Genomic DNA, 13,618 nt, shown 5'->3' on the forward strand with positions numbered 1-13,618 from the left:
GGTTCAGAAAACAAGCATAAAGCAAGAAACAGCGACCTCGGTTTGGAAGCAGGATTACGTGGTCTCGTATCGGATATTATTGATTATTGATAGACCTGGGGAATGTCAAAGAGCAATTAAGTATGGTCTCTTGAAAGCAGGATTGTCATAATTATAATAATTAATGAATAACTGAATTGGCCTGGCTAGCGCTGAATGGTCGATAGGAGAAGCGGTGGTGGGATCTCCAGTTGGCCTTGACATCCCTTGCCCCCGTTTCTCTTTAATTTTTCCCTTTCTCTTCTTTCCCGCCCTCTCTCTTACTAAAGCCTTCCTCACTTGACGGGAATTAGAAGACCGTGCTGATCTCTCCACGCTCGTTTTCTATTCCTTGCGTCCCGGTTGTTGTCTTCTCTTTCTCTGCGGCGAGCCAATTTGTCCACGCGCTCCCCGTCTCGGATCTCGCCGCGTAAGCGCATTCTGCGAAATCTGAAAGTACTCCCCGGCCCTTCTCACGCTACGCGAGCATGGCAGAAGGCAAGAAGACGGACGACTACACCGTCGAGATGAGCAAGCTGGATCAGGGCTCGAAGAATTTCGAGCCTGCGATCCCTCCGCCTCGGAGTAGCATCTCGAGCAGCTCACTAGCCAACAATCCGATCCTCCCAGTGCTAGCCTACTGTGGATCGTCGATTCTGATGACTGTGATGAACAAATATGTTTTGTCTGGCTTGGACTTTAACCTGAATTTCTTCTTGCTTTGCGTTCAGGTGCGTTGTACTCCTCGTGGATGGATTCAGGGGATTGGCCAATGCTAACTGTGAACCTCGAGCACAGTCCATTGTTTGCGTCGTTGCAATTCAGACCTGCAAGGCGGCTGGCGTCATAACGTTCCGTGATTTCAGTTCGGATGAGGCCAAAAAATGTTGGTTGTTCCTGAGTGATATGTGCATTGCGCGTTCTTTAGCTAATGGTCTTTCTGTCTAGGGTTCCCCATCACGCTCCTTCTTATCGGCATGATCTACACCGGTTCCAAGGCTCTCCAGTTTCTGTCGATTCCCGTTTACACGATATTCAAGAACCTGACCATTATTCTTATCGCCTACGGCGAGGTCCTCTGGTTTGGTGGCTCGGTCACAGGCCTTACCCTGTTCTCGTTCGGTCTCATGGTCCTCAGTTCCATTATCGCAGCCTGGGCCGACATTAAACATGCCGTCGAGACCAGCGTCGATGCGACCGCCAAGGTCTCCACTCTGAACGCCGGTTATATCTGGATGTTGATCAACTGTCTCTGCACCTCGTCCTATGTCCTCGGCATGCGCAAGAGGATCAAGTTAACGAATTTCAAGGATTTCGACAGTGAGTTCCTCCTATCATCGACAGGTCAATCGGTTTTCTAACAGATTCCTTCCTCTAGCCATGTTCTACAACAACCTCCTTTCCATTCCTGTCCTCATCGTCTTCACCCTCTGTGTTGAAGACTGGTCCAGCGAAAACATCAACCGGAATTTCCCTCCTGCCGACCGCACCAACATTTTCATGGCCATGATCCTTTCTGGTCTGTCGTCAGTCTTCATCTCCTACACTTCCGCGTGGTGTGTCCGTGTTACATCGTCGACAACTTATTCTATGGTTGGAGCCTTGAACAAACTCCCTATTGCGCTGTCTGGCCTCATTTTCTTCGATGCGCCTGTCACCGTCCCCAGTGTCTCCGCAATCATAGTTGGATTCATTAGCGGTATCGTCTACGCGATCGCCAAGGTCAAGCAGAACGCCAAGCCCAAGACTGGAATCCTGCCCACCACGAACCCACCTGTCAGTGCGAGCAGCCAGAGTATGAGAGACTCGCTGAGGTCGTAAACGTGGAGGCACTGCATCAACATGACGAAGACGATGTGTATGGTGGGTTGAGCAGATGATTCGGTGCTTTTCGTTTGCACGAATCCCCTGAGATCAGTCTTTCTCATCTTTAATTTAACCACTTCTGGATTCCCACTACATCGCTTATTACTGTTATGAAAGTCCTATAACTGCAGTAGAAGCGGATGTTTTTTTTTTCTCTTTCCTCGAATGCCCTCGTCTTGGCACTGTTCTTCCAGAATAGACCCTTTGACGATGGCGGCGCATATCTTCTTTATCTATCGACTGTTGTATGTTTTTCTATTCGGGTATAAAATGCCTGTAAGCGATTCTTTTCTGGATTGTTGTTATCGGCTCGGTGCTGGTTTTTTTTTATGGGAGACGCCTTTATCAGATCAGGTAGACGAGGATGTTACTTATGTTGGCTCTGTGTATATATATCACTGATTTTTTTAAAAAAAAAAATTACATAGAGAGCACTAAGTTAATCAAGTTAAAAGAGGTGATCTAATAATGGATGATGTGTGTGGTTGTCGCTTGTATTTGTATGTATTTATGTTCTTTGCCTAAACTAAGCGTAGCCGTCCCCAGAAAATCTAATCTCTCAAGTCGAACCTTACCTAGGTGAACACTGAAAAACGGACGAAAGATACATATAATACCCGCCTTCCCTTCCAATTATATATATCCTATACAGTACATGGACACAATACCAATACCATTCCACCCAGGAGAAACCTAGAGAGGAGAAAAGGGGGGGAAAGAAAAGAAATGGCGAAATCAAAGAAGAAATCATTACATGGCGGGCATCATGGAAGAATCCAGCCGAACAACAAGAACAGCAAGAAGAAAATGCACTCCTTCTCTAGGCTGTCAACGATGTCATCACAGAAAAATAAAACGAACACAAACACGAAGGAAAAGGAGGCGGGCGGGCAACGCAAACATCAGCAGCAACAGCAACAGAACCAGCCACATCTCCTTCCTACCATTCCGTTTGGAAGGAATGATCGGATTTTGTTGATTGGGGAAGGTGAGTCGATTTATTAATAATTTTCAAGTCTACGTAAAATTACGCCTACCTAAGTCGGAGTTGAATCAGATTAATTGCATTACATTGAAAACAGTGAACTGTGTCAATCCCATGTCATGTATTATAAATATACAAGTCGTTCGGCATTTCGTCTCTCTCCCTCTCTCCCTCATGCTTGCATGTTTGCTTCTTGCTTCTTGCATATCCGAATCCGAGCTAACTGTTTCATCCCAGGAGACTTCTCATTCGCTCGCTCATTAGTAGAGCACCATCGATGCAGATACATCCTTGCAACATGCTACGATTCCAAGGAGGTGCTCCATGCCAAGTACCCGCAGGCAGAGGAGAACGTCAACAGGTTTCTCGGTGCTTTCGCTGGCGAAGGCAAAAACAAAAATCAGAGCAAAAGCCAAGACAAAGATGATGATGAAGGGAAACAAAAACCAGATCCTGTCGGTGAAGAACCGGCCGACGAGGAAGAAGCAGCAGAAGAAGAGAAGAATGGAGATCAACCGTCTCCAGAAGATGCGAAAGATGTCGTGAGCAGCGACGACAGCGACGACAAGAAACTCGACAGAAAAAGTCGTCATCACAGACGCAGGGTTCTTTTCTCGGTCGATGCCCGGAAACTGGGCACCGCTGCTGGCGGCGGCAAGGAAGTCCGCAATGGGTTTCCGAGGGCAGGGAATTCCCGAAATAAGAAGAAGAATGTACAGACCCGCGAGCACAGTCATGATCGGAAAGGCGTCGCCGATAGCGGTGGAGCAGAAGGAGGACCGTGGGACATCATCTGCTTCAATTTCCCGCATGTCGGGGGCCTCTCCACGGACGTGAATCGGCAGGTCCGCGCGAATCAGGAACTTCTCGTGGCGTTCTTCAAGGCTTGTGTTCCGTTGCTCTCTTCGTCAGTTCCAACCGAGGCTGACGATGATGATGACGATGATGACCAACAATACACCGACTCAGAAGGAGAAGAAGAATATAATACTGAGTCAGAATCCAGCGATAGCAACATAACAGATGACAAAACAACAGAGAGAAACCGAACAAGGACACTACCCAAAACACGCGGTCAGATCCTAGTGACTCTCTTCGAAGGCGAACCGTACACGCTATGGAATATCCGCGATCTCGCACGTCACGCTGGCCTGCGGGTCGTGACCAGTTTCCGCTTCCCCTGGAAGTCGTACCCGGGCTACTCGCACGCGCGGACCCTTGGCGTGGTCGAAAGTCGGAGTGGGCGAAAGGGAGGAGGGTGGAAGGGGGAAGATCGAGAGGCGAGGACGTATGTGTTTGAGGTCAAGGGAGAAGATACTTATCCATTGATGGGAGCTAGGAAGAGAGCAAGGGAAGATGATAGTAGCGATGATGACGACTAAAGGGTTGTAGAAGTAATCAACGTGTATTATATATGATTCTTGATCATCGTGGTCATCATTACCATTATGATGCTTCAACACAAGTGACTATTCTACATTACATGATATTACATGATATAAACCTTCTTCATGTCCTTCTCGTCAAACACTTCGCCCGTGGTTGGGTCCTTCACTTTGCCCTCTCCGACAACTCCGGCCTTCCTGCTCATCTCTAGGAGCCGCTCCCGTCCATACATTCTCCCGTTTGGCAGAATAATCGGATCGCTCTCCACGGAACTCTTGCTGTGGTGAGCGTACGGCACACCACGGGCCAGCTCATTTAACTCGGTGGAGCAGATCGGGCAAACCGAGGTGGTCGCCGACCGTGAATTCGAGCTCGAAGATGCATATGCAGAGTGGCAGGATGGCGTCTTGAGCGCAGACAGGCCGGCGGAAAGGGCAATATGCAAAAGAGGACGAGATGGTAGGGATAGAAGTTCATGATGGGTGCGAACGAAAAGATCCGACAGATAATTCCAGCGTTCTGGTGAGTACATGGACTAGGACAGACATCATTAGCATACGTCATCCTTTCCCAGCAGGCCTGTAATCCATTTTCTTAGAGACTTAGACCTACTTTGTACGGCTCTACATCCGTGTCCTTGGGAAAAGCAAGTAAACCCGCAGCTTGGAGGATTTCCTTAGACTGTGTTTCAAGATGGGGCGATAAATATTTCTTTGCATGTTCCCTCGCTTCAAGCAACTTGTCTCTCTGGCCCGTCCTGACCATCTCGATGTACTGTTGTAGTCGTAGTTCGAACTCCAAAGTATGCTACTTACCGAATTAGCAATTATTTTTGTCCGTACCTGGGCTATCCCTGTTATTCATGAAATGGAGGGAGATTCTACATACCTGGCTCTTCTTTAAAGCCGCCTTGTTTTCCCCACACCATTGCAGCGCCTCCTTCGCCTCCCCACGACGCAGGCTCTCCGCAATCCGCTGACACTGCTCAAAGGTATTGATGTCCACAAGATCTTCGATTCCTTTCTCTCGCGCCAGCTGCTTCGCACTTTCCAAGTAACCCGAACGGAGCATATGGTCCACCAGCAGTCTATCCAACCGTGTTCTCGACCATTCGTCGTACTTCACATCCGCCAAACTCTGTATCTTATAAAGGTCCTGCAGATGTTGGATGCGCTTCCTGGACTGAGTCTGGATCTTTTTCTCCTCTTCTTGTAGAGCCTCCATCTTCCTCTTCAAGCCTTGCATGCGGGCAATCATGGCGTCAAGAGATGCGAGCGTCTGCTCCGGACTTTGGGTTCCCGCGAGGGAGCCGTTGGCAGCCTCTTTGAGGGCTGGTAGGATGTATTCCTTCTCACGCTCGACAACCCGCTGCAACGACTTGAAATTTCGTCGCGCCAGCTCATGAGGAAGACGAAGGAGCGGTTGGTCCTAATTATTGCAGTCAGACTAGGAATACTTGTAACGGGGGCGACACAGGATAAGGCGTACCAAGAGAAGGTGACTCTCAGCGTTAAGCTTCGTTGAGGTGAGTTCTGCAGCCATAATGAGACACACTAGGGGCACTTCAATATGTATACTGAAAATTTATGAGCAGCCGAAAGTTCCTGCTTGTGTTACTGTGCAGGGTGTGATGATGAGGAGAAGGTATTGGAGTGTGAGGGGATGTGGAGAACCGGAGTCATCCACCCCAAATCAACAGCTGACATCACCTTCATAGGATGACATGGCAGAAACATGACCTGCCCATACGCTTACAACTTGGGGAGTTAATGTTCTACCTGTCAAAAGAATGAGACCAGAAGTAGTCATTTTATATTATTTTAATTTTATTCATGGACTACCTGGACTAACTGAGCACCACCTTTTCAAGGCAAATTTCGAATATTTTGAGGTACATTCACTTTTCCTTTTGGAACAAAAACTGAAAGAATTGAACCGCATCAAAGATAACGATGTCCCTTTTTAACCCAAGACTCCAGCCAGAGCAAATATGATACAGAACTCAAATTGACAGAACACTTGGAAAACATGAATGGGAGCGAAAAACTCGGAATCATATCGTGTCAACGGTCTCGAGTCGCCTAGTCACTGTCATCACTCTCATCCTTATCTTGTTTCGACTTGCGTCGCTCTTTCTTCTCCTTCTTCTCCTTCTTCTTGCGCTTGCGCTCGGCACGTTCCTCGGGGGTTTCGCCTTCATGTCGTTTGCGCTTCTTCTTTTCATCCTCTTTGGACTCATCAACCTCCATTTTAGATGCCGGAGAAGAAGGGGCACCGTTTGGTGGTGGAATTGAGGGAGCAGAAGCGGCATCGTCCTTGGCCGTAGTTTCTGGCGCGGACTGGGCAGCAGTGGCTTCTTGTGGGGCGTTGTAGTCCTTGTATTCATTCTTCCAACTTGCGGGAGTATTCTCATTAGGCCGACCGTATTTCTGGAAAAACGTTAGCAACCATTATCTAGAAGCTAGGCTTTTTAATGCAGGAAGTACTGACATCCAGCTTGCCGGCCGATTTCAGCTTCTTCTTTTCAAGCGCCACCGGTCCCAATCCCCACCTACGAGGATAGAGATCACGCTCCATAATGCAGCGTTTGACCTTGGCGACCACACCGTGATCGCAGGTAGAGAGCTCGACAGTTGACATTTGAGCAATTCCAATAGCGATTGCTTCACCCTTTGTTGTCATAAGTACAACCTCTTCGCCGACTTCAATGCCAGCCTCTGTAAAGAATTAGCATGACATCAATCAGATTCGAGTCTACCAGACTTACCAAAACGCAACAAACCAGGAATCATAAGCTTCGCGCCATAGCATACAGCATTGACGGCACTGTCCTTCACAACGATCCGTTTGTAGGTTGTGAGCAGACTCTCCAATGGACGAATCACTTTCCGCAGATAAGACTCGTCACGCTGGTTGTCCATCATCCACTGAGCATCAAGGACGTCGTGAAGCGTAACCATCCCATCCTGCTCATTCATCGCTCCACTGCGAACACGGCGGAGCTCCTGCATATGTGCTCCAACGCCTAGAAGCAAACCCAGATGGACGCAAAGGGTTCGAATATATGTGCCTGCTTCGCAACTGACCCAGAAGACAGCCAGATGCCTGTCATTGTCAAACTCATAAAGCTTGCTTTCGTGAATCGTCCTGATACGGAGCTGACGCTTTACAGCCGAGATCAAAGGTGGACGTTGAAACAGAGCTCCAGTCAGTGTCTCAAGAGCCCGAGCAAACTGGGCCTCGCCACCCGGAAGCCGGTCATGGAGACGGATCACACAGACATATTCCTTTCCGGCACCCTGCTGCGACTTAACAAGGCGAGTAGCACGATCGATGCAGACAATCAGACATCCGGTAACTTTCGGATCAAGAGTGCCGCTGTGGCCAGTTTTTTCAACCCTATCCGTATAATGTTAGTTCTCTTTTTGTGCTTGTATGACAGTGAAGGGGGAAAGGAAAAGTACCTGAGAATTCTCTTCAGCCAAGCAACAACTTCATGGCTTGACGGGTTCGACGGTTTGTCAAGGTTAATCACACCAGAGCTAATGTACGACTTCAAGTCCCGTTTGAGAGGGGAGCAACCGGCTGGGATCGGTGTGAAGTGGCCAGTTCTGACCAGAACTACAGCCCAGTTAGAAGGGCGATTATATATAATACAGGGATGATGCATCGAAGATACTCACGTTTGTCGTAGTCCTTCAGCAGAAGCGGCCACTCGGAGGTGGGAATGCTGGGCGTGACTGCCTCAGGCTTGATGGTAAAATCGACATCTCCTTTGGACGCAGAAGCTGCCATTTTGAACAGTCTGCACTCAAGAGTGCAACTGGTTACCTGGTTTTGCGGAAGGCGCGATTGGAGAATGCGCTCTCAATCGTTGATGCTGGAGGAAAAATCGAAGGGAAATTTTGCAGTGCGGACCGAGCTTGACCCGACAAAATAGGTTAGCACAAAAATCCTAACTGCCCCGGGTGGCACGCTAGTACTGCCTGGGTACAACGCCCGCACGGGACCAATACTGCCGAGCCAGCATGTGTGTAATAGTTACAACAACACTATTAAGACAATCATAGATGGTTCTCTATGTTGAACCATTTGGAAACTTGTCTTCTGGATGGTACGAATCTACTTCTCTCTATAATAACGTAATTGGAATCAACTTCTACGTAGATGATGTATGAACTGAGCCGAGGAATCTTAATTCTGGGTGAATTATCTTTGAACCGGTCTCTTTCATTCCCTATTCCTGGAAATTATCAAGATGACTTCTGACTTCTGTGCCTCAGTCGCCACCCAGTCGTCTGCCTGCACCTCTGCTACTCCATGAGGTTCCAAATGAAGAGCTCCAACCACTCGAGGAAGAGCCCTGCGTCGACTGTCCTGGGCGATAGGCTGTGCCATATGCGCGAGCTGTGTCACGCTGACCATCGAATAGCCTCCGAACAAAGGCAGGCGTGGTGATGTAATTTCTTCCACCACCAAATGTTGGATAGATACGTGTTAGAAAGTCGTATAAATGTGCAGCAAGGATACCCGTGCCCTGGCTCTTCACACCTCCCCATCCAGACATCACAAAGGTGACAGTGAGCATGGCAAAAGGCAAAAATTCGGCCGGGATTTGGATTACAAAAAACATCACTTTTCTGCCGCGGTTGTCTTGTGCCCATGTGTAGACAAAGGCAAGAATTAAAGCTGGTCGAGTTAGTATGTATGTGCTTACTTTGACTTGAGGTCCGTACCGGAAGTAAAGATCAGCCTGCCAAGCAGACAGCCTGCAGTGAGCTTCGTCGAGTTAGTACGTTGACCCCATATCAAGCAGTGGGAAGTGTTTAACACTGAAAGAATAAGCAAAGAGAAGAAAGCTACAATTTGTGTAATGAGATGTTAAATGTAGGGCACCATAACCACCGTGCGCAGATGCTATTCCCACGCACGGCTATCTCAACTGGATATCCCACCATTCTTGCACCGCATACAGTCCAGTGGATTGACCTAAAGAGGAGCTGTATGAGATGCAAGGGCAATCTTCCTCACTCCCAGGAACCGCTTCAGCTAGGAGAGGCTGGGCGGGCAGATATGTGAGGTGAAGGTTCATAAAACGCAGCAGAAATGGCGGCAAATAGTATCCATAATGGTATTGGAGTTTCCTTCTCACACAAAATCTTTTATTTCTCTCTCTCGTTTTTTTCTGGATATGTTTTGGGGAGACGTGGTAGGTGCTTTGGCGATGGAAAAGCGTAGCAAATCCTGTTACTTACCACAATCACTGTGCCTACAAAAAGCACATAAACGAAAAAGTCATCCGGCGCACTAAAACGGGATGAGCCCGTCTCTAGGGCGCTGCCATAAGTATACACTGCATCCAATTAGTGATGACTTCTGTGAGGAGGTATCAGCTGGTCGTACTGAAGTACAGATCCCACAGAAAGTCGAGTTGAGGTCCAGTGAGAAGGAAAGGAGTAACAAGTCTCCATATTTCTGGTGGCAATTTGAGAATTTCATCCAGCCTGAAGATGATATGGTATCCATTAAGTAGGCCACCATATACTAGAGCAGACTGAACGAAAGTCAGTGCAGTTAGAGTCCTGCACGATCGCTGTTGTCAGATATCCAGCTTTGCCAAGACAGGAAAGCAGGCACATGTACCTGGAAACCGGCGGAGCAGACCAGAAGACATCCATTTTGATCCAAGAAAAGCAATGTATCAATCCTTGAGATAATGGTGTTTTGACATTCTCTTCACGGTGCTCGGGTGTCAGTGTTGACCCCAAAGGATTGTGAAAAAGAGAAAATGAAACTGGCTCCACAAGTTGCCGGTAGATATTGAACGCCGCTAGTCTGGAAATGGGTGGGCAATTTCCACCCGCTTCCAGGCACGCGTGACGATTACGGAGTAGTGTTGTACACGGAAATTCAAGTTTCTCCGGCCACTTAACGGTCTGACTGAGTGCTCTATGTACTCCGTATTGTTTTCCACCTCCTTCGTTCCTAGGTTTGATATGAGCTTCAGCTAATTTTTTCCGTTGATCTGCTTCGGTTTTACTCATCCTGACTCAAGTAGCCTGCTTCATGCTGAAGTCAACCGGCTCTTATACCGTAACTTTTCCAAGTCTATCATATTTGTCGCTATATGTCAACAGGAAGAGAGTACTAAGCTAAGAATTGTTGCCATGGCACCTTTTTTAGTTGAGTGGAAAATTCTCTGACACTATATTCCTTGCTTGTATTAGGTAGTATTGATATTTACTTTCCAGGTGGGCTTCCTACCTATGCACATTCGTTACTATAATAATACTTACCATATCCTTTACTGTACTAATATCTTGTGTCCCTCACTAATATATATTGTCCCTGACTAATATATAATTTTTATGCAATCCCTTTGCCAATTTCTATATCTCTTACTAGTAAGGGGTAGGCAGATCTCATAAATTTGGCTGATATGTTTAGGTAATTTTGTCAATGCTCAGGTAATTGTAACAAGAATGATATTTCTTTACAATAGAGTAGATAGATACAGCATTTTGTAGTAAAGTAGCTCACCTAGGAATTCCATATCCTTCATCATATCTACCGTCAGACCAGAGTAAACTTAGACACGTACCCAACAGGCGGAGGGTAACTGTAGACACAAAACTCATGTCCTTGGAAATGAAACTCTTATGTTTGCGCATTCTCCGTCCACACTGTGCCTTTCACGGCCAGTCCGCCGCTCGGTCCTTCAATCCATACTTCCCAGGAGCCGGCGTCACGGCTCTCTTTTGGTTTAGCACATATTCTCATTTCCTCATCAACATAAAGAGGAACGAGGTTCCTGTATTCGATTTCTCTAATCACCCGTCCCATTTTGGCCAGGTGAAACGAAAGGACGGTGAGCATAAGCGTCAAAGACAAGGGCCCATGTACGAGGAGATCTGGGTGACCTTCGACATCTCGAGTGTATGCCTTGTCGAGATGAATCAAGTGGGCATTAAACGTTAGGGCTGAGTAACGGAATAGTAAGGCCTTTGTAGGTATTATCCTACGGCTGATTTCGGGGTTTGCAGGGGCTTTGGTAGGGAACAAATTCAGGTCAGCATCTTCAGCGAATATAGATCGATGGTGCGTACATTTTACAAGCCTAATATTCCTTTCTTGCAGAGCTTTACCATACTCAAGTTTCTCCGATTTCTGCTTTCGCAGGAACACCAGGTCTCTTCGTTCAGTGATAATGCCGCCCTCGAAGTTGGTTTCGTTGTTCTTAAGGACCCTGCGTCTGATGGCTTGCTCGTCTTCACTCTCTTCCACTGATGTGAACCGTCTTTCAATGCTGACAAAGACCTTTTCCTCTCCCTCTTGTCCCTTGACAGTCACATCCCGGATGGCCTCAACGCAAACTGCACGTTGGCCGTTCAGCAGCGGGCCCCCTTCCGGTGGAAACTTTATATTACCACCAGCCCACAGGCGATGATTAAAAGGTTCCCCTGGATAGTGTAGAATATCTGTGCCATCTGGCAGCAACTGTGATAATGTGACTTGGGGTGGGAAATATATCAAGTGATGACCTACTGCCATGCGACGCGGTTGACGGATTGATGGGAGGGTCACTGAGAGGCTATTCTCTGGCGATACTTGAGGGCGCAGCTCTGGAAGTATGTCCATTAAAGAAAGGTTCAAGAGATGAGATGGCTGGGGAGACAGGTAGTCATAGATTAGAGGAAGACGACGCGCTGTCAGGTCATGATGTAGATTGCTATGAATAGATGATGAGATTGTGCGGCTGAAAGCCAGCGATACGCCTGTAGAAAATCTCCCAAAGCATGATGGGCTGCGAAAACTTGTCGCCATTTGCATCACTGCGTACTACTTGGTCCAACACTCGTGTTGGTTCAACTTGGAACTTTTTGTCAAGAAACACAATCAATGTTTGTTATGTTTGCTTCTGTCTCTGGAGTACATTGTGAGAGGTGCTAGATACATATTGAACACAATACCCCAGCGTCGTCCACAAGAATTCTCATTTACATCGTTCATCATCCTGATGGAACGCTCCGGCATGTTTTACGAGTCTCGATAGTGTACATGTCTTGTGCCCCTTAGGGAGCAGTCTTTACGAGAATATGGAGGGGCTTCGTGTCACTTTTCTCGGCCCCGCAGCTTCCTTTTCGCATCAGGTCTGGAGACTAGAAATCTAAGCGTTGAATTTCCTATGCTAGTCTATTCGCTGACAATTGAACTAGGCAGCCCTAGAAACCTTTGGCCCTTCGGTGGTGCTCTCTCCTTGCCTGTCGTTCGCCGACGCCTTCTCCGCCGTCCAGAATAACGAGGCTGAGTATGCGGTAATCCCCTTCGAAAACTCGACCAATGGCTCTGTTGTCCAAACCCTAGACCTCCTCGCCGATCGTGAAGGCTTATACAGCGATGTAGCTGTTTGTGGCGAACATTTTCTGACCGTTCACCATTGCCTTCTGACGCACAAGAATGCAGCTCTATCAGGAAGTGCAAACGATTACCAGTCTATAACCAAGCTATACACGCATCCCCAGGCTTGGGGACAATGTGAAGCCTTTCTTTCCAGGCACTTCAAAGGTGTCGAGAGGCAGGATGTCTCTTCGACGTCTAAGGCCGCGGAGATTGTCTCGAAAGATACCTCCGGACACACCGCGGCAATTGCCAGCAAATTTGCGGCAGAGTATCATGGGGCTGAGGTCTTGGAAACAAACATTGAAGATAGAGCCGATAACACAACGAGATTCCTCATCTTGAGGAATGTCCGCTCCAAACGGACGAACAATGTATCTCTTCGCCTGGCGAGCGGCGCGACGGAGAAGGAAATGCCTGACAGCCCGTCCACGAAGCAAAAGACTCTTATATCCTTCATGATCGAACACTCGTCGCCAGGGGCGCTAGCAGAAGCCCTGTTAGTCTTCAAGGCCCACGGAATGAATCTGACGAGCATCAATTCCAGACCGAGCCTGATACGCCCCTGGCAGTACATATTCTTTGTCGAGTGTGAGCAGGTTCCAAGTGCCGACGCCCCCAACTCCATGGAGCGAATACTCGAGGATTTAAGCAAATTCACAAAGGCTTGCAGAGACTTGGGGAGTTGGAAGGACGGACTTATCCCATCATCCTAGGAGCATCGTTAAGTGCTCATCGATAGATAGTATCTAGAAAGGGCATCTAAGCGTCCCTTGATAATGATTTGTCGGTGTTATCTAAATTTCGAAGAGCAGGGACACTTCCAATGTTTGTTTTCTGGTGTAAATTGTCTATAGGACCCGAGCTTATGGACCATGCTTAAACTTTGTATGTACATACGTCTATCACTGTGCGGTAGAGAGGATCCATGATGATCCGAGATAAATAAAGGGAGTTTAATTTTCC

The 13,618-nt window shown here is 47.7% G+C and overlaps 7 protein-coding genes across 7 annotated transcripts; 3 read left to right on the forward strand and 4 right to left on the reverse strand.

Annotated features, from left to right (window-relative positions):
• Positions 1-506: 506 nt before the first annotated feature.
• Positions 507-1,839, forward strand: VTN77DRAFT_896 (uncharacterized protein; the record flags this gene model as incomplete). Its single annotated transcript, XM_069425514.1, has 4 exons — positions 507-749; positions 817-904; positions 967-1,338; positions 1,397-1,839. The coding sequence occupies 4 exons, from the start codon at positions 507-509 to the stop codon at positions 1,837-1,839; spliced, it is 1,146 nt and encodes a 381-aa protein (XP_069280377.1).
• Positions 1,840-2,718: 879 nt separating this feature from the next.
• Positions 2,719-4,251, forward strand: VTN77DRAFT_897 (uncharacterized protein; the record flags this gene model as incomplete). The annotated part of the gene is made up of 2 exons (XM_069425525.1): positions 2,719-2,872; positions 3,107-4,251. The coding sequence occupies 2 exons, from the start codon at positions 2,719-2,721 to the stop codon at positions 4,249-4,251; spliced, it is 1,299 nt and encodes a 432-aa protein (XP_069280378.1).
• Positions 4,252-4,358: 107 nt separating this feature from the next.
• On the reverse strand, positions 4,359-5,797 carry VTN77DRAFT_898 (uncharacterized protein; the record flags this gene model as incomplete). Its single annotated transcript, XM_069425536.1, has 4 exons — positions 4,359-4,790; positions 4,868-5,062; positions 5,144-5,683; positions 5,744-5,797. 4 exons carry the CDS (start codon positions 5,795-5,797, stop codon positions 4,359-4,361), a joined length of 1,221 nt encoding a protein of 406 aa, XP_069280379.1.
• A 539-nt stretch (positions 5,798-6,336) lies between these two features.
• VTN77DRAFT_899 (uncharacterized protein) lies at positions 6,337-8,050 on the reverse strand (the record flags this gene model as incomplete). The annotated part of the gene is made up of 5 exons (XM_069425547.1): positions 6,337-6,684; positions 6,746-6,972; positions 7,023-7,654; positions 7,720-7,876; positions 7,939-8,050. 5 exons carry the CDS (start codon positions 8,048-8,050, stop codon positions 6,337-6,339), a joined length of 1,476 nt encoding a protein of 491 aa, XP_069280380.1.
• Positions 8,051-8,534: 484 nt separating this feature from the next.
• On the reverse strand, positions 8,535-9,933 carry VTN77DRAFT_900 (uncharacterized protein; the record flags this gene model as incomplete). Its single annotated transcript, XM_069425560.1, has 5 exons — positions 8,535-8,944; positions 8,992-9,034; positions 9,511-9,608; positions 9,659-9,837; positions 9,899-9,933. The coding sequence occupies 5 exons, from the start codon at positions 9,931-9,933 to the stop codon at positions 8,535-8,537; spliced, it is 765 nt and encodes a 254-aa protein (XP_069280381.1).
• A 979-nt stretch (positions 9,934-10,912) lies between these two features.
• VTN77DRAFT_901 (uncharacterized protein) lies at positions 10,913-12,079 on the reverse strand (the record flags this gene model as incomplete). The annotated part of the gene is made up of 2 exons (XM_069425571.1): positions 10,913-11,301; positions 11,362-12,079. The coding sequence occupies 2 exons, from the start codon at positions 12,077-12,079 to the stop codon at positions 10,913-10,915; spliced, it is 1,107 nt and encodes a 368-aa protein (XP_069280382.1).
• Positions 12,080-12,351: 272 nt separating this feature from the next.
• VTN77DRAFT_902 (uncharacterized protein) lies at positions 12,352-13,368 on the forward strand (the record flags this gene model as incomplete). The annotated part of the gene is made up of 2 exons (XM_069425582.1): positions 12,352-12,405; positions 12,472-13,368. The coding sequence occupies 2 exons, from the start codon at positions 12,352-12,354 to the stop codon at positions 13,366-13,368; spliced, it is 951 nt and encodes a 316-aa protein (XP_069280383.1).
• Positions 13,369-13,618: the final 250 nt, after the last annotated feature.

The sequence above is a fragment of the Rasamsonia byssochlamydoides genome, assembly GCF_041956645.1.
Source record: "Rasamsonia byssochlamydoides strain NRRL 3658 unplaced genomic scaffold VTN77scaffold_11, whole genome shotgun sequence".
NCBI classification, from domain to species: domain Eukaryota; kingdom Fungi; phylum Ascomycota; class Eurotiomycetes; order Eurotiales; family Trichocomaceae; genus Rasamsonia; species Rasamsonia byssochlamydoides.